This window comes from Manis pentadactyla, chromosome 2 (genome assembly GCF_030020395.1).
Source record: "Manis pentadactyla isolate mManPen7 chromosome 2, mManPen7.hap1, whole genome shotgun sequence".
Classification (NCBI taxonomy): domain Eukaryota; kingdom Metazoa; phylum Chordata; class Mammalia; order Pholidota; family Manidae; genus Manis; species Manis pentadactyla.
Genome location: NC_080020.1, coordinates 79,602,914 through 79,630,507, shown reverse-complemented (window position 1 = coordinate 79,630,507; position 27,594 = coordinate 79,602,914). Strand labels below are relative to the sequence as shown.

Below are 27,594 nucleotides of genomic sequence, written 5' to 3'. Positions count from 1 at the left end.
ATGGGGGTTGTTGAGCAGTGGTTCTCAGAATTAGAGTTCCCAAATTCTGGGTTGCAGTTCTGGGGCCTGACAATATAGAATTGACAATATGTTGTTTTTCCAGGAAAGAATATTTAGAAAACAAATGCCATTGACTATAATCACCTCCAAAAAGACAATTCACCAAAAAGCAAGAAAAGTCATCTCAAGAATTGAGTGGTTCTTTAAATTGAATACACTTTATTTTGTGACTTTCTGCACTGAACTTAAATGTTGTATTTCACCTTAGACCAGTGAGGCTTTTGCCAGTGACCAGCACCCTCCAAGGGCCAGGTCTGAGAGCCAGAAGCGTGGTGGGTTAGCAGGTTCCAGTGCCTGGGCAGAGTTCTTGTCTCTTCCCCTGACTCCAAGACCCTGGAGTCCCAGGCAGCCTCAAGGAACCCACCATCACAGGAAGAAAAAGGAGATATGTAGCTGTCTTCTGAGCTGAAGCCTAGAATTTATTTTTTTATGACTGAAACAGACTTGTAAATGGTGGTTCATTACAGTTGGAATATCAGGAACAGTCAGGCACTTCATGTAAAGTTATATAATAGGCTTCTCTAGATTGACTTGGGAATTCAACCATTTATACCATTGTTTCTATCTGGAGGTATATACAGTTTCCAAACAAATGACTTGGAAATGAACTTGGAGAACAATCTGATCAGAAGTTGGAGGCAGCCTGTATTTTGGGCAGCCTACTTGTCCCTTTAGTTTCAACGTGCAGTGTTATTCTTGTCCCTAGTCCCCAGATGCAAGTATTGAGTAATGCTTAAACGGCACTTCTTCATTAATCAGCTTAGCGTACTTTCTGAAAATGTGTGCTCTTGCCACCTTTGGGGCATCTGCCTGGATGGTGGAAAGGGCTCCATCTGGGAGTTAGGAGCCCTGGGTTCTAGTTCTGAAGCTGCCTAACATTAGCTTTAAGCCTTTGCGCAAGGGACAGTGATCGTGCTGTACCTTTGAGGTCCTTCCCTTGCCAACATTCTGTGATTATGACTTTATGGCAAGATCACAGATGGTGACAGAATCTTTCCAAATCTCCCTTTGCTGGTCAAAATGCAGTGAGAATAGTCCAACTACTTTATTAGGACGTCTTTAATTTTTATGACTTTTCCACCAAATGTATTGCTTTTTTTTAGTTGGAGTGAGTTTTGGGGACATAGACTTGGCTATTATGTCCTATTGACAACAGGCAACAGAGGATGTGGGAACCAGAAGCTTTGTAGCTTCTGTAACTTAACTGTTCCTGCTGGGATTTTGATTTGATGAACCTGTTTCACCTTAGTAACTTACTGAGGCTTCTCTTTCCCTTGAATCTTTTCTTGTGACTTTGTGCTTTAAACAAGGCAAAGACTGTGCTTTAAAAATTGGCCATTTTCCTGTTTTGAAGGTGAAAGATTGCTGGGTGTTGCCTGAAAAAGAAACCTCTCCTAGTAGATGGTTCTGTGGTTCCAAGCTCTCTGCGAGCTGTGCCTTTGACTTGGCAAAGAAAGTCATTGTTTGAAAAGCTATTTCTAGCCTAGCACAGCTGCTCATGGCTGAGGTTCAGCAAAGCCATAATTTTTGCAGACTCAGTCGTAATACCCCAAGAGAAATTATGATGACCCAAGTGTGTGGCTCTGATGAGTGAACAAAGAGTGACCAGTTGTTCAGGGCCTTAGAGAAGTCACCCAATGTACATTTGATTATATTCTCTCTTCTTTCAGCTGGCCTAATGCAGGCTTGTAAACACAAAAACCCAAAGAGAGTCTGAAACCTTCTGGGTTCCTACCCTGGTTTTTCACTTAGTGAAATCAAGGCATCTGATGATAACAGTGATACTAATAACAAGAACAATAGCCACAGTAGGTAGCAACTTCCATTTATTTGGTCCTTATTCTATGGCAGGTAATGGGCTAGGTACTTCACAGAATTACTATACCCATTTACAGATGAGGGAAAAGATATCGTGTAATTTGCCAAAGAACTTGATAGCTGAGAAATAACAGACCTGGAATTTAAACCCAGGTCCACCGGGCAAAAAGGTTCATCTCATTCCACTAGGGTGCACGGATGAAAACACTGATGTAGGACATGGATGTGGAGATCTATAGCTGCCCTGGCTCCTTCTAGCTTACAGATCCTTGTTACGGTTCTTTAACAGCTTGTCCTTAATTCTGCTAAAATAGCAGCTACCTCCCCAGCCTGTTCCCACCAGCATAATGAGAGCACTTCCTCTGTGTCTCTGGAGTAGCCAGTGGTGGTCCTGGGAGTTGCAGCCCGCATAGCGTATGCCACTGCACGCGCTTCTCTTGCTCCCCTCTGTGGCCTCTAGATTAGCCATGTGATATGGTTTCTAACTTCCAATGACCTGCTGAAGCTCCTGGTGGCGCTAAACCACTTGTGACCTGACAGACCTTGGGCCATCTACCCTCCTTTCTCCAGCTGTTCCTGGGTCCCTTAGCGTCTCTGCTCACCCCAAGTTCTCTCATGCTGGAGGGGAAAGGACTCTACCCTCTGTGCCCTGCTCTTTTGTGTGTTTCATTTTGCATGTGTATGGTAGGGGTGGGGAAATGCAGACCAGTAGCAACCTTTCCTGGGCCTACTCCAGGGCTAGAGCTTTGTCTCTCCATACAGCTCTTCCATCCAGGCATGTAAGGTTAATGGAGTGAGTGTTCTGTTTAGTCCACTGGGTCAGGGCTCCTACCTCAGTTAAAGGAATGTTTTTCTCCCAGATCCCCAGTCCTTCCCTCTAATTCAGTATACATGTCTGTATATAAACCTATAGATTCCTGGGCCCATGGGAGTCAGGAAATGTGACTGCAGGGAGTGAGGTGATATTTCCTAACAAATATTGGGTGTCCAGGTCTCAGGAGAGGAAGTCAGGGGTGGTGTGTGTTTGAACTGGATAATATTTTGAGCTAGCTATCTATAGTGATTTTTATCCCTGTTTTTCCTCTTTCCCTCCCTTCCCATTCAAGCACATAATAGCTGCCTCTGTGCTCTCGCGTCGTGGGAGATTGACGGTAGAGACAAGGCAAAAACTTTCCCCCCAAGCTTTGGAGAGAAGAGCCTAAGCCCTTAGCAAAAGAGATTCAATTTTTTAAAAACACAGATTGTCCTGAAGGAACAGAGAAGGAATGAAGGGATTTCTCCAAACTAGAAAGATAGTCTTGTTTGATTAGGAGAAGGTGAAAGTGGAGGTGACAGAAAGAAGAATTTGTAAATCCTGCTTCCTGGATGAGTGATGCCAGCATGGTACAGAGGCAAAGGGACTTGGCAGGGTGGAGGGCTGGGGCGGAGGGAGCTCACAAGCCAGCAGCCTGGGGCCCATGCAGGCCCGCAAGGGCAAGGCTGGGTCACAGGGAGGCAGTGAAGGCAGAGAAGCAGGGACCAAGTGGTCCACCCCAGGCACTGGCACAGCATAAGCTCCAGAAACACCGGCATGAACAGCCATAGGGAGGGGGTCCCAAGAAGGACTGAGGCTATGCGTTTGTTTCTTTCTTGTTTGTTATGCTAGCTGGGAGAAATAAGAACTTGGCATTAGAAATGAAGTTGTTAACAGAAAATGAAATGAGTTCTCCTCAAACCCTGCGTTTGTGGACTGGGATTCAGGCCCTCTCACGCATCTCTGCACCTCTTGTGTTAACACAGCAGAGGAAAGGCTGTGCTCATGCTCTGGCATGGCATTTGGCAGGGCTCGGGCCTTTCATCCTGGACCCAAGAATAGGTAGATAGCTTTGCCCACAACCACCTTCATATTGTGCTTTCTTTTCCATTTCAGTAATCATTCAGTGAGACGGTTTTAAATGGAAAGCATTCAGTGAACAGTCTTGAGTTTTTCCAGGACCTGAAACTTCAGAGGGGTGTCACAAAATCATCTTCAGAGAAGCTGAGTGCTTGTAAGCCAAAAACACAAGAGTCCTTAAAGAGAAGTTCTAATTAAACATTGCAGGGAGCTGTATTTCCTGCCTTGTAATTGTGATGAATGGTATGATTTTGTTTTTAAACAACACCTAATCTTAAAAATGACTCTGCTGAGAAGCCTAGCATTTTTTCCAGAATATGTCCACTGTGTATATTAAATTGACTAAACATTCACAAGAAGGAGTATAAATCAGACCCAGGAGAATCTACTGCACAGTGTAAGTAGGAGGGAGGGAGATGTTACCAATACTGAAAATACACTAAAATTCTGATTAAAATACCAGATCCAACCCCATGCAAGCCTCTTAGGAACACTCCAACTGCCGAAAATAAAATGGAAAAAAGTGATTACCCACTGGCATCAGCGCCTAATTGTTTAATGAACATTACGTGGCCTGGATCCTATTACTGTTTCTCTTGCTCGACATATGCCCACTGATGATGGAAAGTTCTTTTCTGATTGCAAAGTGGCCTTCAGAAGTCAGACACTCTAAGCGATGACAAACAGGCAACATCTTTTTCTTCTTGCTCACAAGTAAATTTCTGGCAGTTTTTGACAGGTCATAAACACACATGAAATGCTAAACTTAGTGGGTTGTTAGATGCTTTTCTTAAAGTTGAAAGCATTTTTAAAATAAATTTTCCTTATGTCTGCTTTTTTCCACATTCTCAACTCTGACATTCAAGTGCACTTCACAAACTGATAAGTAATAACATTTGAAAACCAAATTCAAAAAACCCTCATGTATCTAGACTCCACTCTTAAAGAATCTGCAAGATACTAGTCCAGGGGACTACAAGGAAGCTTATCTTTGCCTTCTTAGGTACAAAGAGAAGAGTACTCTAAATAAAGTTTACTTAACTAAGAATTCGTCAGGTATGTTAGATATCCCTATGCAATTTGTTACCATGAAACTGTCCATGTTCTGGTATTTTTGTTAGACACTGACATTCATTAGTACCTTCCAGAAAGAGTCTCATCCACTGGTTTCACTGACTTCACTCTTCCTCAGGATTCCATCCATGGACCTCTTCTTTGCAAACTCACTGGATAATATCAACCTCAAAGGCTTTACTTAATTCTATGGAAATAACACTCTTATTTATGTCTCCGGCCCTGGCTTCGTTCTTGAGTCTCCTGTCTCAGTGGGTGACTTCATAATGTACTGTGAGCCTAAGCCGTAAGCCTGGACATCGTCCTTACTTCCTCTCTCCCTTGCCCATTGCCATTCTAAATATAACTTTAACCATCCCCTCTGTCTCTTCTCATTGTCACCAACTTATTCCTTCCATCATCATTTCCTGCCTGAATTTCTAGAACAATATCTTAACTGGTACATCTGCCTCCAAATACATTTCCCCACTGAGAGCAAAGAGATCTTTCTAGATGATAAATCTGAGTATGTCATCCCTCTGCTAAAACCCCTTGTTCAGGATTCTCACTGCCATTGGGATAAAGCCCAAACTTTGAAAGAGCTGACAAAGATTTTCAGTATGGAGACCACATTCACCTCTTGGCACACTCTCCCTGTCCCTGCACACCAACTGAAGGCACTGCTTAGAATACTCTTTCTCCTCACCCTCCTCTCTCCTGCATCTACTGAGCTTTGTTTTGCTAAATCATCACCTCTGCTTGGAAGCTTTAAGCTTTCTTTGCCTTCCCAAAATTGCATAAGGCGGCTCTCCTATGTGCTCCTGGGTAATCCCCATGTCACAGCACTTAACACACTGAATTGCAGAAGTGGGTTTACTCACCAGCTTTCTCCAGTGAACTATCAATGTCTTCAAGGAGAGATGTGTCTTGTTTATTACATCCTCAGCGATCAGTTCATTCCAAACGCTCAATAAATACTTGAAGGATAAATGAAAGCTGTTACTTTAAAGATCTGTTTCTCAGCTTCCTGATTCTATATTCTGAACAGGGAGAATGAAATTATCCTGGCTTGGGTCAGTTTCTATCCCTGGTCCAAAAAGCTGCATTAGGGTTATGAGGGTTGGGATGGAATCCCTTAGAAAGTAGTACGGAGGTAGAAGAAATTTTCTTGATGGCATGCTTATGAAAATTATACAATGTCTTTCACTGAAACAACAAACGTGCATTTTATTTTAAAGATCATACATTGTGTTTTTTTCACTTTTAAGCCTCCTCCCATTAGTCCACTACCACTATAGAGTAGAACTATACTTTCATTATGACGCATATAATGAAAATTATATAGTCACTACTTACTCAATGTTAGTCATCCATTCATCCATCTATCTATTCCTCATAGTGCCTATTATGGGCTAAGCTCTGTGCCAGGCATGGACCATGCAGATGGTGGAAAATAAATCCTTGTTTTCATGGTGCTTACTTTAAAAAATGAAGACAGACACAAATGAGTAATTATCAATTATGAACTTTACTGTGAAAACTAATAGGTTAATATGAAAAAGAACAACTGAGGGGATGTGATCCAGATGTGGGGGTCAGGGATGGCCTCTGAAGAAAAAAAAGTCACATTTAATCTAAGAACTGGTTTCTTTGGGAAGAATGACTGGGAGTGGTGAGTTGAGGGAGGTAGGGAGGATAAGAGTAGAATTAGAGATCTCCAAGGAATTATTATGACAGTGTCAGCAAAATGCTAGGTGGTGGCAACTGTGATGGAAAGAGGTAGATGGATTCAGGACATTTTTGGAGGTAGAACTGATTGTACTTGTATTAAGTTGGATGTAGGGGTCAATCATGGGCAGGTGCCAATAATAACAGTATAGAGATGAAGCACATGGACTCTGAAGCCAGACTGCCTAAATTTAAATAAGTTTTACCATTAATAAGCTATGCAACCTTGCGCAAATTACTTAATCTCTCTGTGCCTTGGTTTTCTCACCTATAAAGTGGGTGGTAAGAATAGTAGCTACCTTATAGAAATGTTTTTGTATATAAAACATTTCAGACATTGATTGGCATATTAGTAGGCTTTCTTACAAACAAGGAGATAAATTTCCAGGTCTCTGACTTTAGCAATGAAGTAATGCAGGTGACATTTATTGAGATGGAAAAGACTAGCAGAGGAAGGGTTTTGAGAGAGTGAAGGTCAGAGTTCCGCTTTCGATACAAGTGTGAGATAGATGCAGTCCTTTCAGAGATCTCCTTTGGACAGGAACCTAATCTCAGAAGAGACATCTAGGCTGGAGATGTTAATTTGCAAGACTTCAAAATATAGGCAGTATTTAAAGACCAGGGAATGTAAAAGACAAACAAGGGGAAGTGTGTAAAATGGGTGAGTAAGGTATAAAAACAGGCCATTGCCTGAGCCATGAGAGTTCTCAAAGCCACACAGATTAGAAGCCAACAAATGATGTACATGCAGGGCTGTTATACGTGTACATTAGAAGAGCAGATATAGAAGCATCTAGCCAATGTGAATATAGTACTGAAACAAAGGACCTCCTTTCCACTTAAATTTAATGGAGCCAAAAGATCTAATTCTCTGTTTAGTCTTGTTAAATTGATTTTGTGCCATCTTCTATTACTCACTGAAGCCTTTTCATCCAAAGGCTTGAAAGTATGAGATACTTGGAGATGTGAGTGGTATTAGTGGCTGGATCTTCTGTTGTGGGGACAGACGGTGGGGCATAAATTTTAATCAGAAGAGTAAATGTCTTAAAAGCTATGTTAAGGATCTTAGACTTGATAACAACGAGCAATTAAAAGGTATTAAGCAAGGGTGAAGCATGACCATTTTGCATTTTAGAAAGATCACTCTTGAACAAGGTGGAGAATGATCTGGAAAGTAGTGAAACCAGAAGCTGAGAGACCAGCAGTGTATCTGCAGCAGTGACCCAGGGCAGAAAAGGCAGTGAGAAGAAAGGGAATCGTTCAGATCCGAGTGGTGACCACCATGAGGAACAGATGGGACTAGGAGATTGACTAGAAAGCACACGCAACGGAGATCACACAAAGGCTTCTGGTTTGTGTTCAGACTAGTATGTACCTTTAAATCACTACATCTCTCTGAGTACATACTGAAGCTTCACACAGCATTCTCCATGCTTTCTACAATGATAACCCTTTAATTTTCAAGTATGTTCTCATCCTGTCCATTGGTGAATGCACACAGTCGTTAAGTAGCTGAAATGGAAGACAAGGATGCATATTTACTTCATTTGGGCTCAGATCTCTGGGCCCCAAGCCTGGGTAGAGAAAACAAATTCTATTACCTAAAGCATAGAAGCTGAAATCCTCCAAAGAAGAAAATACGCCAGAGATTAACTTGGTCTACTTATCATCTGACTTAACTAGTATAAAATGCTAGTATCAGTATGCTAGACCTTACTTACAAAAGAAAATAATTCAGCTCATCATTATAAGGAAGAGCCCATGTTTCAAATAGCAATATTTTTGTAATAAGCCCCTTGGCAAACTCTGTTAAACCCTATTTGGACTTCTGTTAATGGAGAAGATTTCCTAATGACCTAGCTCACCACTGCTGGCTGCATGCTGACTTGATTTGCAGCTATACATAAATACACATAAATAGAAAAATGGCTGCCTCCTTGGTGGGATCTCAGAGACCCAGGGGAAGGCATTCTTACCTCTAGATATCTTTCCTAGCCGTCTTACTGTTTACAATTATATTCATCGTTTGTTTCTTCTCACTTGGGTTCCCAACTCCTCTCTTCCTAGTCTGTCTTGAACCTATTCCTATCAGGCTCTCTTGAACCTGTTCCTTTCCACCATTTCATTGAACCTGCTCATCAAAATCAATGAAGACCTCCATTTTCATAAATCCAATGGTCAAGTCTCAGTCTCTGTCTTACATGACCCATTAGTTTAATTCACTGTAATCACTCCCTCTCCCTTGACACATTCTTCATTTGGCTTCAAGGACACCACAGTCTTTTGGTTTTCCTCCTACCTCATTGGTCTCAGGCTCCCTTGCTTCTTCTCTCCATGACCTCTTAGTGTTCAGAATGTCCCTGGGCTCCGTTCTTAGTCCTCTTCTGAGTACAATAACTTAAACCCTTTATGATCTCATCCAGTCTCATGGTTTTAAGTAACATCTTTATTCTTACTAGACCCTTCAATTTGTATCTCCAAATTTGTAACTCCTGGACTCCAGACTTAAATCACCCAAGTGCTTCTTCAACATCTCCGCTTGGATGTTTAGTAGTCATCACAAACTCAACATGGTAGAAATGGAACTCCTAATCACCCCTCAGAAGCTGTTCTACTCATAGCCTTCCCATCACAGTTGAGGGCAACTCAATCCTTCCAAAATTTTGAAGTCACCTTTGACTTCTCTTTCTTTCACAACCCACATTAAATCAGTTGAGAAATTTTGTTGATGGTACCCACAAAATACATCCAGAACCCAACTTCTTCTTACCACTTCTACTGCTACCATCCTAATCCATCTGAGCCACCACCATCTCTCGGCCAGATTACTATAATATACTCCCAATTTGTCTTCCTGCTTACAACATTGTCTACCTTCAGTGCCACAGCTCAAGTAATCCTTTAAAAAAATAATCTGTGACATCACTTTTTGACTCAAAACCTGAAATGGCTCAGAGTAAAAGCCAAAGGCATTCAAATGCCTACAGGCTCTTACCTGGTCAGCTCCCACCCTTTGCTCACTGACCTCATCTCTTACTTTCCCCCTTGTTCACTCTGCTCCAGAGACCCTGGCCTACTTGCTGTTTCTCACACATGTCAGACAAGCCTATCTTACAACCACTGCACTCCCTGCACCCTCTGCCTGAAATGTTCTTTGTCAGATATCCGGAAGGCTGAACCGACACTTCTGCCAAGGCTTTGTTCAAATGTCATCTTCACAATGAACCTCATCCTGCCATATTTAATACTGTCACTGGTCCCCAACCTCAGCACTTCTAGCCCCCTTTTCTGCTTTGCTTTTTTTCCATAGCACTTCTAACCTTTTACTATATTGTTTAGTATATAATAAGTTCCCTCTGCTAGAATTTAAGTACCACAAAGGCAGAGATCTGTTTTGTTCACTGATGTAGCCTCAATACCAACAACAGTGCCTGGAAGATAAGGGGCATTCAGTAAATACTTGTTGAATAAATGAATGAATTTTTTAGCCATAAGGGGTGCCTGTTATGTGGCAAATATTGTTGGGGATCAGTGACACATTCAGCTTCAAGCTTTCAGTATGAGCCATTAACAGATCTCCCAAGCTTGAACTGGATCTACTAGCAATGTCTTTGACACCTCTCCTTTCCTGTTCACTCTTTCAATGTATTCTTTGTAACAGTGTTCTGGTCTTCTCAGAAAGGGGAATAGATACAGTGACCATCGCCTACTTAAGGTTTGTCCTCCCTAGAACAATTTGGTCCTCTTCCTCCTCTCCACAGGCTTCGCACTATGACCCAATTCCTAAAGCCACTGTCACTGAAAAAAATGAGTAGTGGCTCCATTTTTTTAAATGTTGGAGATCCCTAAATTAGGCCAATATCACCAGTAAATCCAATTTAGTTTATTAAGAACTAAAGGAAATACAACTGACTGCTGGACTTCATAGCAAGAGAGGATAGGGATAGTAGAAAACACAAGCAAAGAGCAGGGACGGGAACTCTGTGTTGCTAGAGGTTAATGTGAAGGCACTGGAAGAGAGAGGAAGAGGGGCAGGGCTGGAAGGAACAGACCACTTTGGGGTAGCCATTCTGAGGCACATCTTATCTTTCCTGTGCTAACTCACCAAAGGTTTTGTGGGGCCCCTGGCATGCTGCTGGCAACCAGAATAGCCTGGAGGAAGCTGCTCCAAGAATTCTTGGAAACACCCACTGAATGGCAAATGCCCAGGCAGGAATGTGGCAAATGATCTTTCCTACTAGAGCTTTTCTGGAAATTCCAGGCCATTTCCACAATGTTCTCCGTACTGATAACACTCTAACAACCTTTAGGGTCAACTAAAGAGAGGCTGAGCTCTTGTTTCATTACCTTCTGAGCTCTTGTGCATAATTAATCCTCAAAAATTGCTTAACCTTGGTCAAAAAGAAATCAACGTGGAAAGTACCTCATCACTGTTATTGGGTAGGCATTCAACAGCCATTAGTTCCTGTGTCCTACTTCTCTTGTTCTCCTCTAGTACCCACCCCCAATCTCCATTGAGATGACTATTTTCAATGTTTGTCTCTTTCATGACATATCTGAATTTCTTATTTGGCCCCAGATGTCAGATTGGCTTGCATTACTTCAGGCTGAATCATTTGATTTCCTGTCCATGTTCCTAACCTTTCCAGCTCCTTTTGTATCATTTCTCAGTCATTCCTGCTGTTTACAATACCTCTCAATTTAAAGCCATCTGCAAATCTCATTAACAAACCACTGACTCCCTCTCCCCCATGATCACAAGACATGTGGAATAAAACAGGACCAGATACCAATTTTCTTTCTTCCATTTGAGGCATCACAGCTCTAATTACTTTAACATATTATCATTTTAAAATATGATTATTATTTCATATTCACTCCTAGTCTAGGCAAATCTAATATGTGGAAATAAATTAAAATTACTATTCACTATATAAAAATTTTAATTCCTTTAGTCCTTTCCCTAGTATACTTTAAATACTCTATAGCTTACAAAAAAAAAAGAACCACTGAACTAATCAAGACTCTTAAGTATTAATGTCCTTTAGCCATTCAGTCTATAAGAAATTGTTTTAGTAAGTTCTGAGAAAAAAACAAATGCTTCCATTTTAATAGTAAGCTTCTGAGGACCCCATCAGTTTTCTCACTGCTGAGTCATTGGACGTTGGCTTCAACTTTTCTCATTCCTTTTCCTGGTATACTCAAAATATTTTCAAATCCTATCTATTCTTCATTCCTCATAACCTTTTTGATTACTTCGATGTAGGTGCCAGGATACAATAAAGAAAAGAGTCTCTATCCTCTAGAAGCTCTTAATCCAGGAAAAACATGAGGGAACTAACACTGCTGAGCACCTGCTATATTCTGGATCTGCAATGTGTTATCCCATTTATACCATGCAGACACTCCATCTTACAGTTTGGAAAACTGGGTTTCAGGGAAGTAATTTGTCTATTATGTTGAATATGAATAGAAAACTTACAAAAGAACTACAAATGGACTACAGACATATAGAGAAAATATTCAACCTTACCAGTTATCAAAGAAATACATATAGAATAAATAAAACTGCTATTTTCTACCTAGCAAGTTGATGACAAGAGAAAGAATACTCAGTGCTGGTGGAGTTGCAGTAACAGGCTCTCCTACATAGAGCTGCAGAGAATACAAAACGGTGCAGTCTCCCTGAGAAACTATTTACTAACACGTAACAAGGACCATTACAAACAATGCTACATCCATACAGTGAAACTGTAGTCTTTAAAAATGCCATATAATATGTAATGACCTATAAGATTTCTTGAATATTATGTGAAAAAGCATGTTACAGAATGGCATATACTATAGGATTACAATATATACAGGATTGTGTTTGTGTGTGAGTATATAGGAAATAAGAATGGAAAGAACAGATACCACTATGTTAACAGAGGTTATTTGTAAGAGCTGTTATGGGGCTCTTTCTATTGGTAGCTTCTAAATTTTACCAAACACATAAAAATATTCATACATTCTGATCCAGTTGTTCTGCTGCATTGCAATAAACAGCAATGCAGACTAAGAATCAAATAATTTGCTCAAAATCACCAATTTGTAATATTGTGTTAGGCCAGGCCTTGTTCCTAATCCATTGTCTTTTTACATCCAATCTATCTTCATCCCCATAGCCCAAATTACACCATATCTAGAGTTCCTTTCTCTTTGGTTTTTTTCCCCTTAACTTCTATATCTAGCATATCCTTTCCCACCATTTTCTAAGCCATTTTAGCAGTAGTCTCTCTGTGAATTGGGTGTTATATGTACTACCAAATGTAAATCATGTTCATTAGATGAAAAAGGCAATTTTCCCCCTCGTGGAGAACTCTGGGACAACACATATCAGAACAGGCACAATCTGACAGTCTTCAAATAAGTCAGTTTGCTTCTTGCATTTAAAATAAAACTGAAATCTGTTTAATCTTAACTGGATAGTTGGAAAGTGTCATGCTTTCTTCTGTACCTGATTTTTTAGCTTTTTCAAAATTAGAATTCTTGAAAGGACAACCTTCCCCAAACTGGGATCTGAGGAACAAACCCTTAATTATAGTTATAAATGTAAAAATTTCCCTATTCTTTTCACTGATTCACTCAAAAGTAGGATAAATATAATAGCCTCTCTCTCATTTGGAAAAGTGCAACTTTGGAGCCTCAAGTTGACTGTGTCAGAAATTAGAAATGTCTTTGTTGATGCACACCTGTCTTCATTTCTTAATCACAGTGTCTAAAGCATTCCTAAAGTCTGACTAATGTACCTGGAGAAATGGACCATGGTTTCTCATTCTTTCCCCTGAAGCTCATGTCAATCCAGAAGGGACTAGTTTCCCCTTTGCTCTACAACTAGGAACTTAATTACAGGATGATCCTGAGTAAGGCAAATCCTTTCATTTCTCCACCACCATTTCCTCCTTCTTCCCATATACACTTGCCTCAAACATATAGGGAACACTCAGTGGCCCTAGTCATTCCCCTTTACGTTAACTTTTCTCCAGTGGAGATTCACTTAGGTCAAGATCCCAATATGGCAAATCTTGAAAGTTTTCCTACCAAAAGCTGCTATTAGTGTTACAGGAAAAACAGAACACTGCTTATCTTCTGAAGGACATCATACTAAATAGTCATCCAGGGGTTTCTGAACATCCAAGAGTCCCAGACAAAAGTCAAGCCCTCTGAGCAGAACAATTAAGAACTAAATTTTCTGAAGATATTTGTTGTAAGATTTTCAGCATTGTGACTCCAAATAGTTGTCTTTCCTCTAAAGAATTCCTTTATTCCACAATACAAATTCTTCTTTCCTGCTCTCTTGCAGAAAGCAGATCATTACTAACCACCTCAATCCAGACAAAGACCTTTCATCTGGAACCCAAAGTTCACATGCAATTAACATTTGTGTTCTCGGGAGATAGAAATACCAACAAAGATGTAGCCGGCTTCTCATGTGAGAGAAATACTTACACACTTGAACAACTCTACTTGGAAAATCAATGCATTTTATTGTATGTAAATTATACTTCAATTAAAATATAATAATTTACTAACAAAGACACTCAGTCCCTCAGGGAACCTGCCCTCACTTAACTAATAGCTCTATAAAAGGCTTCTCTGTGCCCATATATCCTACCCATTAAAAGAAAGCAGCAGAGAACATGAATATTGCCCCTACCCACAACTAAAACCTTTCTCAGTGTCCTCCATTTACTTACATGGAACGTTGCTGGACTATCCACGTGGATAAAATGGAAAATTGTAAGGAAACTTAGAGAGGCAAAAGGATGAGATAACTGTGGCCCTGGAAAGTTGGGTGAGCTGTCTGAGGGCATATATGTACCAGCTGCCTTGGGAGCAGGCCTCTCAACCTCCCTTAGCAGGGGGTAGAAAGAACACGACTGATTTCAGTGTATCACAGAACGGAAAGTTTAAAAAGAACAACCCTCAACCTAGCTCAGTCCTAGCACTGAGTAACCATTTCAGCCACCCAAAAATTCTTCCCAGTGAAAATACTTACCTCAAGGAATAAATAACATTCAATCAGGAAATAATAAACATTCAGGCAATTTGAGATTTTATTGTGAAAATAGCTATTCTGACATTATATCCAGTTTCTCATTTATCAGAATAAATTCTTTACAACACTGATCATGATCATCACTTGTGAGTATTTATACAGAATCTCTGAGTAAAATACATTCACACTAGGAAAGGCCAGAATATTTAAATTATGACCAACATTGCTTATTTTAGGATTGTTGACTTTGTAACAAAACTATAGTATTTGTACACTAGAATAGATGTTTAAAATGTTTATCAGTCAAAAACAGGCTTGCTTGGAACAAAACCAGTATGTGTACACATATGTATCTTATTTATTTTCTTTGCTGTCAATCTTCTAGAAAGCTAAGTTACATTACTAACACCTCAAACTTACACTTCAAGATGAGTAGAAAAATGAAAAAACATTATATCCTATTTTGCAAAATAAAATACCAAGTCAGAAGAGGAAAAAAGCTCATCTTTATGCAATTAACATAAAAGCTTGAGTTCACCCTTCCTTCAAAAAATAATGACACTTGCGTTGCAAGAGAAGTAGCCAACAGTCCAAAGAATGAATGGCCAGCACAACTCTCTCTACGGTGCATAACTTGCTGAGGACTAACACAAACTCTGATAAGTCACTTTTCTTGATTTCCAAGTATCTGGGATATATAAACTAAGTGATTAAAAGGCATTTCTCTGAATTTAAATGAGGAAACTGAAGAATCAGAACAAAGATCCAACTCCTTTTCATATGGCTAGGTGTTTACTATTACACCACAACTCAAAACCCAAAAGCAAGCTCTCTATCATATAACACATCTAAACTGTGGAGTTCCAAATAGGAAACTGTATACACTACAAAAACAAACAAAAAGCATCCTTATGCCTGATTCATGGTCTGGTTTTATACTTTGAAATGCAATGAAATATACTTAAGTCCTCTGAAATTTAGAGGTCTGGTGACATTTACATTTTTTGGGATATAGAACTTGAGAATTTTTAATGAAAACTGTAAACTCTCATCCTGGAAAATGCACAAACAAACATAACAATCCTTGTTTAAAGCATGTCTTCAGTAATAGAATAGAACTTGAAAATATTAAACTTCTTTTACTTTGTCACTGAAACAACTGTAAACTTTCTACAACACTGTGTATAACGTATATAAATATATATATAAACCAGCTTGTATGTGATTTTAGTGCTTTAAATACCATCACCTTTCTGACACTTTTAAAGCACAGCCAAAAATGATTTGGGGAATTGTTCTGGAATTCTAAGTTGGTTCCCTCTGATCCATAGACACCTAGGAACCACTTAGTTCTCTGAAACCACTAGTTCACACTCCTGTCCAGCTGTACCAAGCCAAGTGGGATTCAAGGGAAAGGGGCTAGACTGACCAGGGGCATCACATGTGCCCAAGTAACTAACCTTCTAAACCTGCAGCCACCCAGCCCCGCTGTCAATGACACAATCCAGGGGAGTCCTGAGCTGTCTCTTCCATTCTATCCCCACTCACTAGGGGCGATTTCAACAGGAACCTTTGCAGGGAGCACAGTGAAGCAAAAGCACTCTAGCACAGCACTTCCCTAAGTGTATTTCTCAGAACACAAATCCCTCAAGACACCAACTTTAAAAAAAAAAAAACACATAAAAATAAATTAGGGAAATGGTATATAAAATACAGGCCCTTCTTGGAGATAGAAAGCACACAATGGATGGCGTATCAAAGGTTCTGAAAAGCCTACAGTAATCTAACTTTGTCTGACCCACCATTTCCCAAACTTCTTTCACTATAGAACCCCCTACTCACTCAATTACAATATATTCTGCCAAAATGCACCTTTAGGAACTAATTCTTTGAGGAACTAAAAGATGGTTGTTAAAAATTATACAGTATAACGCTGATGGACAGTGACTGTAATGGGTATGAGGGGCGGGGGCTTAATAATAGGGACAAATGTAGTAACCACAATGTTGCTCATCTGAAACCTTAATAAGATTTATATCAATGTACCTGAATAAAAAATATGATACAGTATAATTTCAAATTAATAATAATGGTACAAAGATTTACTTTCCTATATTGTTTTTAAAGAAATAACTTTTACTCTGAATTCTCTTCTATAGAAACAGTCCCTCATTTACAAATATCCAACTCAAAGTTACCCTTCTTTATATCATTGTTCAAGAATGTTAATTCTTGTCAGTAATCATTGGCCTCCTTGTCTGGAACATACAATTTTTGCATGATTTTTGTATTCCAAGAATACCTCTCCACCTCAATAGCAATGGTTTTAAGTATAGGACAATTAAACTGGGCTCCTAGCAAACACTGCATGTCAACAAGAATTTGGGGCTCAAGTATTTTACAAACCCTTAAGAAACAGAAAACCTTCATCTCTGTATCTATGCAAATCAGCATTTTGAAGATCTACTGAAACTTCAATTTCAGACAATAGGACTACTGACTTTTGATTATATAAAACTAACAACAAATATATTAATAATCTGTTTAAGAAATATGAAAACACTGAAGCATAAATGTAAATTCCACAGGACCAAACAAGAAAAAGGTAGAGAAGATAATTCTTAATGCCAACAACATATACAAAAGACCATAATGAAACTCAAATTATACTCTGCAGCTCTGCTCAGGATTTCAATTACATAAACAACTGAACCAAGACAAAGCCAATTACTAAACCCCGGTGAGCTAAAAACAAAAAGTGTGCAGACGTACTGCATCTTCTTCACTACAGCTGGTCCTAGGATTCATCTCACCACTGTGCAGGGAGAACACATGCAAAGCAAAGGACTACCACATGGAGACACAGAACTTGTTTTAAAACATTTTACCCTCAAAAGTAAACCCAGGGACCATAGGAAGAAAAAGTTATACTTACTAGCATAAAATCATAGAGCATTTTATATACTAAGGAAAAGGAGTTCTTGGTTTTAGATGGTTTTTTTCTTTTCTGGTAAGGCAAAATAGATCTTTAGATAATCATTTGTTACAAATGTGGGTTTTTTCTTTAAACTCAAGAATGAAATAAATTATATTTAATTTATATTATATATTTATTCATCTGGAACTGAATACTCAATACGGTCTTTGGAGCATTTTTTAAATTGTAGTTTATGTAGATAATGATAATATACTGAATTTACTTTTTAAAACCTTTTTATTCTAAAGTAATTATAAACTCACAAGAAGTATAAAAATAGTACAGAGAAATCCTGTATATACATCACTCAGCTTCTTGTTTTTACATTTAAGCATTTATATTTTGGTTTTAAAGGGTTAAAATTTTTGACAGTTTATGAGAAACTCAAAAAATCTAAAAAGCCTGGCAAATTTATATTCTTGGCAGAGGCTCTAAGAAAACACACTACCAACTTTAAATACCACTTTATGACATGTAGCTATCTTTAAAAAAAAATGATTTTCTGAGATACTATCAAGGTTACAAATTTCTGCTTCTTTTGATGTCCAGTTTCTTCCATTTTTATAAACTTCTGAAAATTTTAACTTAGCTCTCATTGAAGTAAGCTTCCTCTATTTTTCATGTTACTATCACTAGCAATATTAAATGAAGAAAAATTAAAAATGGAAATCAAAATGCTTTGGATTTAATGTAAAATCTTCAGTCCTCTAATACCCAAAAAATAATACAAACACACCTAAGTTGAAATCTGATCTGTCAGTGCCAAACTTTGTAGGGGAAAAATACCACTATGAAGGAATGACTATCCTCAACATTTTTTACAGTTTCTTTAGTGTTGTGAGAATGGTTGGTCTTTGAATGACTGCTGAGAGTCTGTTGATGGAGGATATTTTTCTCATGGGAATTATCTGACCAATTTTCTAGTCCTGTACTACCAACAAATATAAAAACAAACATCCTCCTTTTTATCATATTATTCTCCACCATCCCCCCAAAAGCAAGTGGCCCAGAGTATTTTGAGACTATAGATCATTTACCTCAGCACACTCAAACTTTATCCAAAATATATCCTGACAGGCTGATCACAATCTTTCTGCCCAGTCTGGAAAGTTATTCCTTTCCAAAAGCTTCCTGTATTGTGGGGCTGATCCCTGGAGTGGTTTGTGCTCATCTTGTTGGCTTATACCAAAAAAAAGCTCACCCAAGTAACCCAACACATAAAATCTCACTTATCTAAATCACATTTTGCATCTTAGGAAAGGCAGTCTGGAAGCATCGTGGCCTATCAGTGTAAGACTAAAAGCAGTTCAAAGCAGGAATGACCAAAAGAAAATACACTGATTCAAGTCATCTTCTCTACTAAAAAAGGACATAGATATACTTGTTATTCTAAAATGGCATCTTCTGTTAAACTGTCAACATATGAAAGAAACATCACAGTATGCTTATCAGCTGGTCTATGTCATAAGAACATGATCTCCCATAATCTTATAAAAAGTTAAATACATTTTTCTTACTCAGGGACATTAGTAGGTTTATTGACAGAAAAATTTACATAACCCCATATTATTTATTGACTTTGCCCATGGAGAAACTTGAACTTTACCATTCAGTTTTAGAACCTGTTATTGTTAGTATAGCTCTTTCCCCTACAGAATTTTTAGTTTTTTAAAGCTAATTTAAATTGTCCTGTTTTACATGTGTTGGACAACTGTAAGCCACTTCAAATGGTTTTTGGAAGTTTTAATATAAATCATAACTGAAAATGACTAACTCTGATTAAAGCATAAACAGATGTCTGATTAACCACCTTCTTTAACATATATCAATCTTAGAGGACAACAGTCCTACGGTCATGATTTTCAGTATAGAATATTCACACAGATTTCAGATTGCTGGAATCAAGTTCACAAACACAGAACACACACACTCTTGCTCTCTCTCCCCCGCCAGTTGCAGAAGTAACTTGAAACTCATTTGTTCCTTTCCCTAAATGCATCCGAACAGATGAACAAGATTTTGAAGACCACCTCATTTCTCACTTAGTTAAAACTTTGAAGAAAAATTGCCTACAATGACTTAAGAACTCCTGTATAAATAGCTACAGAACAAATTGGGAGGATACAGGTCAAACACAGCTGAGCTCCACTCAGCTCAAATTAGACAAGTCTCAACTACAAAGCTGTTTTCTTAACATGGGGGTTTCTGCAGGAAGTGATAAGACTTGCTGAGCACCACAGTTATCTTTTAAGACACTAATAAAAAATATGGTCCTATATTTTAAGAACCCCAAAAGTGGTTTTAGGACAACTGAATCACCTCAGCCCCTAAAATAAGCAAGATTATATTATTAAGTAAAATTACCTGCACAGCAAATCCTTTAAAAGTTCAACAACCAATAAATAGAAAACATTCTTAAAAATCTACTGCTACTTCTGGTTATTCCATTGAATCTTCCCACTGTAGTTAAACTACATGGAAAATGATTAGTGGTCATAAAGCTTTTGAAATGATATGATTTTTATGACAGAACACTGATCTGAGCCAAGCATGGTGAACTTGGGCCAGGCCCACAGTAGGGACCTCTATTACTCTGGTGGTGGCTCCTCCGGAGTAGTGTCTAACAACTGGGCAAGTTTCAGTAAGACTTTACAGCCTGGCATAATAACAATGACCAACACATTCAGTTCTTCTGAAATCAATCCAAGAAAGAGATGACTAGAGTTAAAGATGTTCCTCAAACACATCTAAAGCTACCATATTCTCCCAATAAACTAAAAGAGCCCTTGCTAACTTATATTGAGCACATCAGCAAATACTATTGTTATAATGAAGTACATATAGCCAGATGAATATTGTATGTAACCACCTTTAATATTTATATATATATATAAGTACTAACCCCCCAAAAAATTAGACTTATAAGAGCATAATTAAAAAACACATTCCTCATTGCTTTTTAAATACAGGCTTTTCTACTGAATATTAGATTATTAGAATAATATTTTTTCCCAGTGTCTAAAATAGGCATCAGATTTCTAAACAAAAGAAGGCCTCAGCCAAACAGCCTCATATTAGATATTCAGACTGTTCCATGAAAGCTGATAAACTAATTTGAATAAATTGAGTGCACATTCAGAACAGAACTGTAGCTTTTGTTCAGCAACATGTGAACCAAGAGCAAGTATCTGCCAAGATTAAGGCAGGTTTTTGTGACTAACAGTACGATGTGTTTTCTTTTCCACCCAAGTTCACGTAACATTCACTTTAAAGTGCATTGCCAAGCTAAAATACAAGCTTCCTAATTTAAAAAAAAATAGACATCATAGAAAGTTACTTTCATTTTAGAGTTTCCCTTACACCTATTAATGGCATTTCCCTTTTTCCTTCACCTACTTAGTGTAAGAGATTACTGCAGCAGTCATATGACTGTGGACAGAACTGTGATGACTGTCAGGGCGATGGCCGATGTGAGGAATTACTTTCTTCTGCTGGAGTCAATTTAAGTGTTGGTAGTCTCCGAGGAGGAAGCTGAGGGCTTTGGCGAAGATTGTCATCCATCTGTGCAAAGTACAAAAGGTACATCTGATTAATGACTGTGGTACCATTTATGTAGACTGTGGCCTCCCCATCCAAACTAAAAGCCTAGAGGAGTACAGAACCATATGTTTCTAGGACTGCTAAAGAAACCTTTTTCTCAGAAATAATCTCTCAAGAATTCTAAATGTCATACATCAAACACCAGCTGACTCAGTATATGTATACAAGCAATACGGCTTATTCTTAATGCCTTCGCAAAATTATAGTAATTCCACAAAATGAATATCCTACTGAACTCAACCAGAGCTCTATTTGGCTTAAGAGATTTTCTAGTAGTAAGTATAAAAGCAGTAATTCTGTTACACTAAGTCCACAGTTTACAAAGTATGTGCAGGTAAAATACTTCATTTGATCTTCCCAACACAACTGTGAAGAAAAGAAGCAGACACAGTCATTCCCTAATTTACAGGGTAGCAAAACAAAGCTGAGAAAGGTTAAGGAATTTGCAGTGGGTAACAAAGCTAGTATCAGAGCTGAAGTCTGAACCCCAGTCTTCCAGTTCTGACACTACTGTTCTTTCAACTATACTTCATTGCCTCAATGGAAATGGCCTATACTCCACTCAAAAAGTCCAGTTCTTTTAGGCTGTATTTAGACCATAGAAAGCTAGAAAAAGAGACAGAAAGGATATTCTTTAGACCTAATCCAGAGGCATTCCAAACACTGGGTCAGTTCTAAGTCTGCTCTAGAGAAACAAATGAAAAGTATGGGGCATACTGAGAAAATGTCCAAGAGTTTCAGATTTATCCTAAGGAGTACATTAGCATCCCCAGAAAACACTAGGAGAGGGATTATTTCCAACTAAGTCAGTCCTTAAAAAACTACTTTTAACCAGGGTATCCCACAAACAGAAAGATTCAAGTCCTGGTATCAAGCTCACTATCAGCTCAATTCCATAAAAGACTTGAAAGCACTGCCATCAAAGACCAAATCAATACCAACAGAATGTAGCATTTATGACCCACTTCATAAGCAGGCTTTCTTAGTTTTGAATATTTGCAGAGCAAAACTCTCCCTTATCTTCTCAAGATATTTTTATTAAGCATAGAGGAAATGTTTCAGCAGAGATATGTGGGATTTATAGGAAAGACAAGAAAAGATTAACTTTTAATTTTCCAAATTGACAAAAGTATTCCCAGGGAATTGTACCAATCATGTCAAGATGTCTTTTTTTTTCCTTGCAAAAACTAAGTTCCTCAAGCATAACTCTTTTCTTAAGCTCTAGATTTTGTCCAAATGGTGAACAGTGATAGCCAGTAGGAATTGTTGCTTTAATGTCTTGTAGCAAACAGTGAACCATCCTGAAGAGCAGATATGAATGGGAGGTGGGGAGTGCCTGATACAGGGTCAGGAACTATGTCATATATTAATGATGACCGAAGATGGAAATGTAGAAAGTGGTGACAGGGCCTCTTGGTTTCACTTCCTGCATATGGTTCTCTTTACGTATGTGTCATGAATTTGCCATACAGAAAATGAAGACTATATTAGATGGCCTTCATCTAACAGGTAAGTGTCTAAAACAGTCTGAGTAATATTTCCATTTTCCACATTACTACTCAATATATTTCCTCTCATAAGATCTACTGGGTTGGGCTAAGAATGAAGACAAACTTGCTTTCATTCAGCTTACCCAAAGTTTAATAATGGAGTCTTACAATTATGCTGCTTAGTTTTACTCATTTCTTAAGTTTTAACAACACATGAAATACTATAAAAAGAACGATCATTCCAGTGAATGGCAGTTATAAACCTAACTATTAGGGTCAGGGTACTAGTAAAGGATACATAATCTCACTCAGAGTTAGATGGCTGACTAACTGCAAAGCCCACGCTGGAATTCAATTTATAGGGTTCAAATTCCCTACCTCTTGCCAGCTGAATGACCGTGAGCAAGTGACATAAGCTACTCTCAAAGCCTAAGTATTCTCATCTGTAAAATGGGGATGACAAAGTACCTGTTCACACACAGCTGTTGTGAAGATTAAGGGAGATAACTCACATAAAGCTCATAAAACACAGGGTCTATTACTCAGACCTGAAAAACTGCTAGCCAGTGTTATCAGACCACATTGCTCCATTAGTTTGTGAAAGAATGAAGTATTATTCACTTGTATTTTAAAAAAGGCAATTTTATCAGACACTTGGAGGGAAAATGCATAACTGTCTTATCTTTTTCCAATTAGTATCACCCTAGAAACTTCCCTTGTTGGCTCTCTCTCCTACCCAGTTCCTCAATACCTCTCTCACCAAATGAACACCCCCAAAGTGGCAAAATATCCACAATGGTACAAAATTGTAGACAATATATAGAACACAGAAGAATAGGAAGGAGAAAAAAATTAAACTGTTCACAGAAAAAGACATCACAGTATTAGTAACAGAAAGGATGAGCACAGTGCTTACAATCCCAAGAGATGTTAGCCTTCAGAAACAGAGAAACAGGCAAAAAGTGTTCCTGTTTTATCCTTTTTTTTTTTTTTTATCTGGGCTTCTGGGTCTCCTAACTTGACAAATACTAATTGTGTGGTAAAGTAAACCCAGTATTCAGATCTTTCCTCAAAGCAATCAGGCCACTACTGGTTTCAAACGCTATGCTGTATACAACTTTAGCAAACGCGTATGAAACAGCTTTCTGAAGAACCAAACTCTTTGAAAAAACTTAAAGATGGTAAAGTTAATGAATAACCCAAATTATGACATTAATTGCAGAAGGGAATATAGTAAACTACTATAAAATAATGATTGAAGTAGACTTGACCTTTTCAATCAAGTTGGATTCCTTATTTACAAGCTGTGTGAGTTTCTGCAGATTTGCATCTACTGTTTCTTGTCCAGCAGGAGAGATGCCTAAGAAGCCAGGATAGAAATCAGAAAGACAGAAAATTTTGAAAGCCTTTAAAGTGGTTTATATTGGAAGAATTTTCAGTTTATCCACTTTCCCAAGTGCCCCCACCCTCCAACACAAAACAAAAAAAAATCCAAAAGGGCAAAGAGAAAATTATCATTCAGTGTTCAAAGGCAAAGTTAAGAGGAATAGTAATGCTCCAAAACCAAACCATAAACAAAAGGACTAAATTTGTCCACTAAGCAGACATTGTTAGCCAAGTGTTAAGCAGCTAGCCAAAATAATTAGTAAAAGTGCACAGCAGTCCTCAGTTCCTTCTCAAATTTGAGTCATAACTTTTCCCCACCCATTCCAAATAGTATTTAGTTACAGTTACTTGGACACCTTTCTAACACAGTGACTCCCAGACAGCTATCCACCAGGCATTCAAGGTATTTGGAGGGACTTAAAAAATATACGGGCTCCTAAAATCTATCCCTAAGAGAGTCTAATTCAGTAAATCTGGTATAAGACCCAAGACTTTGTATCTGTCCTACAGTCAGGTTTGCTGAGTACTGCTCCAAAATGACAAGGCTGAAAGTTACTTAATTCTATAACTCTCAAATTACTAGCCCCTCCCTATATACAAAACACATAACTCACCATAAAAAAAATACGCTGTCTCTAAGCAAGCTTCCTTATAACTTCTGTTCCTTAAAAGGACAATTTCTTCCAACTCTCTCAATAAAAAGTCAGCATCCCGATCATGGAAGCACAAGGCCCACGCTCCCAAAGCACCATCCTAAGTGACAGGTGCCCTCTATTTACTATACCTCCAGTCTGATGCAATCAGTTTTCAAGAAGTGGAATCATGGGAGTGTACCTCACCAAAATCAATCTGCTGCTGCTTTCTGTTCACGCAGGAAAGTGCTAGAAGCAACATTTAAAATAATTGCCCATTTGTATTAGGATAGGTGCTATCTTTCAGCAGGGATTCAATAAATACCTGTGGTTAACTTTTAGAAGAAAATGACCCACTTCCAAAGGGCAATATTTTAAAAAGAACAAGAAACAAGAAATGTATAAAATCCAAAAGACTAAACAAAAGGCAAATATTTATTTAAATAAGGATTAATATACATGAGACTAAAAATAAAGTTGGAAAAAATGCAACTTTTTGAAGCACTGTAAACCGGCATTTAAAGACAATACACAAACTTCTTTAATGAATTTTGCTTATATATATCATTTGGAAAATATGCAAATACTTTATGCAAACAATAGGTGAAAAGTGGCTTACCTCCAAGACTAAGCCTAAAATAACTGTTTAGGATGTCATCACAGAAGCGGCAGAGGTTGGAGAGCTGTTTCAAATGTTCTTGCAACTGAACTTTAGGAAAGCGAACTTTATAAAGAGGTGCAAGAAAACCAAACACATAGGCATCCAAGGTAGAAGGCCTAAAAATAAATTAAGGATTTTTTAAAAGCACATTAAGGAAGTACTAATGGGACTGTGTTCAAAAAATTGTTTCTCAAATACATTTGTCAATTCTGACATATACAATAGTTTTTAAAAGGCTTACTACCCACTTTTGCTTATAAAAATGTTGCTTATAAAAATGTTTTACTCATTAGCACTTTTCTTAATACAGTACTGTATCCATTGTCAGCTGACCCTTGAACAACACAGGCTTGAACTGTGTATGTCCACTTATGTGTGGATTTTTTTCAATAAATATATTGGAAAATTTTTTGGAAATTTGTGACAATTTGAAAAAACATTTTCTTTCTCTCTAGCTTACTTTATTGTAAGAATACAATATATTAGACACATAACATACAAAATATGTGTTAATCAACTGTTTATCAGTGTAGCTTCTAGTCAACAGTAGGCTATTAGTAGTTATGTTTTGGGGGAGTCAGAAGTTATATTAGGGTTTTCAACAGCAAGGGGCTTTGATGCTCCTAACCCTCAAGTTGTTCAAAGGCCAACTTGTATTTTATTTAAGACAAAATTAGGTTTTAAATAAGGATTCAATTTTACTCCCAAGTGTTATATAGAGACTGGAAACAGGGTGGGAAAAGTCCTAAGAAGTTTTAAGTTCACATATGCAGCCTATTATGTCAATGTTAGATTACCACCAACAGAAAAAGTTTCATATAGTAAAAATCATTAAAAACAATTTTTAAGTAAAAAACTCATTTAGGAGGATGGGGTGTTGGCGATGGTGGGGAGAAGGAGACTTGATTTCAGTAACTGCACTCTGAATATATGCACACAAAATATCAAAATGATCTTTAAGGGAATGCACTCACGTATCTCCAAAGAAAAACTGAGACGTTCCCAATCTGTTTGACAGAAGATTTAGGCACTCCTTGGCATCTCTGTATATCTAATAAAGATGAAATTACATCTCTAAGGTATGGAAGATGCTCTAGAACTCCTCCGTAGGCAGGCATCTATAGATAAGTTCCTGTCTGTTATGACTCCTGTCCCTTCTCTGGAGCAGCCTTGCTCTCCAAGTAATCCTGACCTTACCTGTGCTTCCACTTCTCGGAGGTGGTAGAGGGGAGGCTCTCCTCTGGTCAGGAGGATCCTAGTCAGTGCTCCCTTAGACATTCTTCCAGGTAGGATCAAACTCAAGGGAAAAGGAATTCGTGAAGCAAACCATGGCTTTGTCACATTAAAGTAATTGTCACTCTCCACCCAGAATGTGTGAAGCTGAAAAGGAGGGAAAAAAACACTACAAGGTTGTTCTTTTATTAAAAGAAAGCTAGCTCAATCAATATGAAAGTTTTTAAAAAATATCTTTGTATAAAGTGTCTTCATATAAATTTCCCAGTTAGAATGACTTAAGAATAAAACAAGATTTAAATATGTGAGGTTTTTTTGATGTTACATCCCAGGCACCCAGAACAAGGCCTGGCACATAGTTGGTACTCAATAATTTGTTGAATGAATGAATTACAGTTCGCCCAATCCTAAATACACAGCAATAAACTCCATCTTCCACAGAGAATTATTTCCAAAATGACATTATCTTTCACTTTCTTTTTGCACATAGTAGCTGAATGTCCAACAGAATCCAGTTTTATAGTAACATGAAAGAATCAAGATTAATATACAAATGAAATTTCATCTCTTAAACCTTTTTCATTATTTTTTTCTTCTAACTAGACTAAGTATATTTTCAGTAGGCCACTAAAATATTGTAATATTCACCAATGCTCACCACTGCAGGAAGAAGCTTCTCTTCAAGGAGAGCAATGTAAGCCAGTGTATCGGCTCCTTGTTTTGCTGAAAGTTCATAATCAGCATTATATTTCTATTAAAAAAATATTAAACCAGAAAACCTCATAAGTCAAGAGCATCCCCAAAATACTGAAGCTAAATTAATTAGGATTCCTATTCTTCCTCAAAAATGGCAGACATGATATTAAAAGGGGAAAAGAGACATACAAATTTATTGACAAATGCTGCTAATGTGAAAAAGTTCTTAGAGCACTGCACATACAGTAAGGTAAAAAAAATCTTAGTTATGATTTTTTATTAACTGATATTTCAATGTTTGACAATGACCTACTTTGGTTTAGAGCATGGCATGCAGTATAAACTT

General features: G+C 38.0%; 2 protein-coding genes across 7 annotated transcripts in view; one reads left to right on the top strand and one right to left on the bottom strand.

The window, feature by feature from the left end:
- Positions 1–225: 225 nt before the first annotated feature.
- The window catches only part of MTX3 (metaxin 3), a 29,188-nt gene continuing 1,819 nt past the window's right edge, over positions 226–27,594 (bottom strand). The window contains exons 4-10 of one of the 6 annotated variants that reach the window (XR_008994337.1): positions 27,211–27,303; positions 26,517–26,699; positions 26,294–26,370; positions 25,278–25,435; positions 23,912–24,000; positions 20,951–21,111; positions 226–445 (exon numbers count right to left, since the gene is read on the bottom strand). Coding sequence is in view for 4 of the 6 variants with exons in the window: in XM_036914160.2 (XP_036770055.2) it covers positions 21,004–21,111; positions 23,912–24,000; positions 25,278–25,435; positions 26,294–26,370; positions 26,517–26,699; positions 27,211–27,303 (708 nt within the window). In the remaining 2 variants the exon portion in view is untranslated. The other 5 variants (XR_008994339.1, XM_036914160.2, XM_036914162.2 and 2 more) reach the window with 5 other exon arrangements.
- Positions 21,106–27,594, top strand: part of THBS4 (thrombospondin 4) — a 92,420-nt gene continuing 85,931 nt past the window's right edge. The window contains exon 1 of the mRNA XM_057493946.1: positions 21,106–21,129. The gene's annotated coding sequence lies outside the window, so the exon portion shown is untranslated. The remainder of the gene's footprint in view (positions 21,130–27,594) is intronic.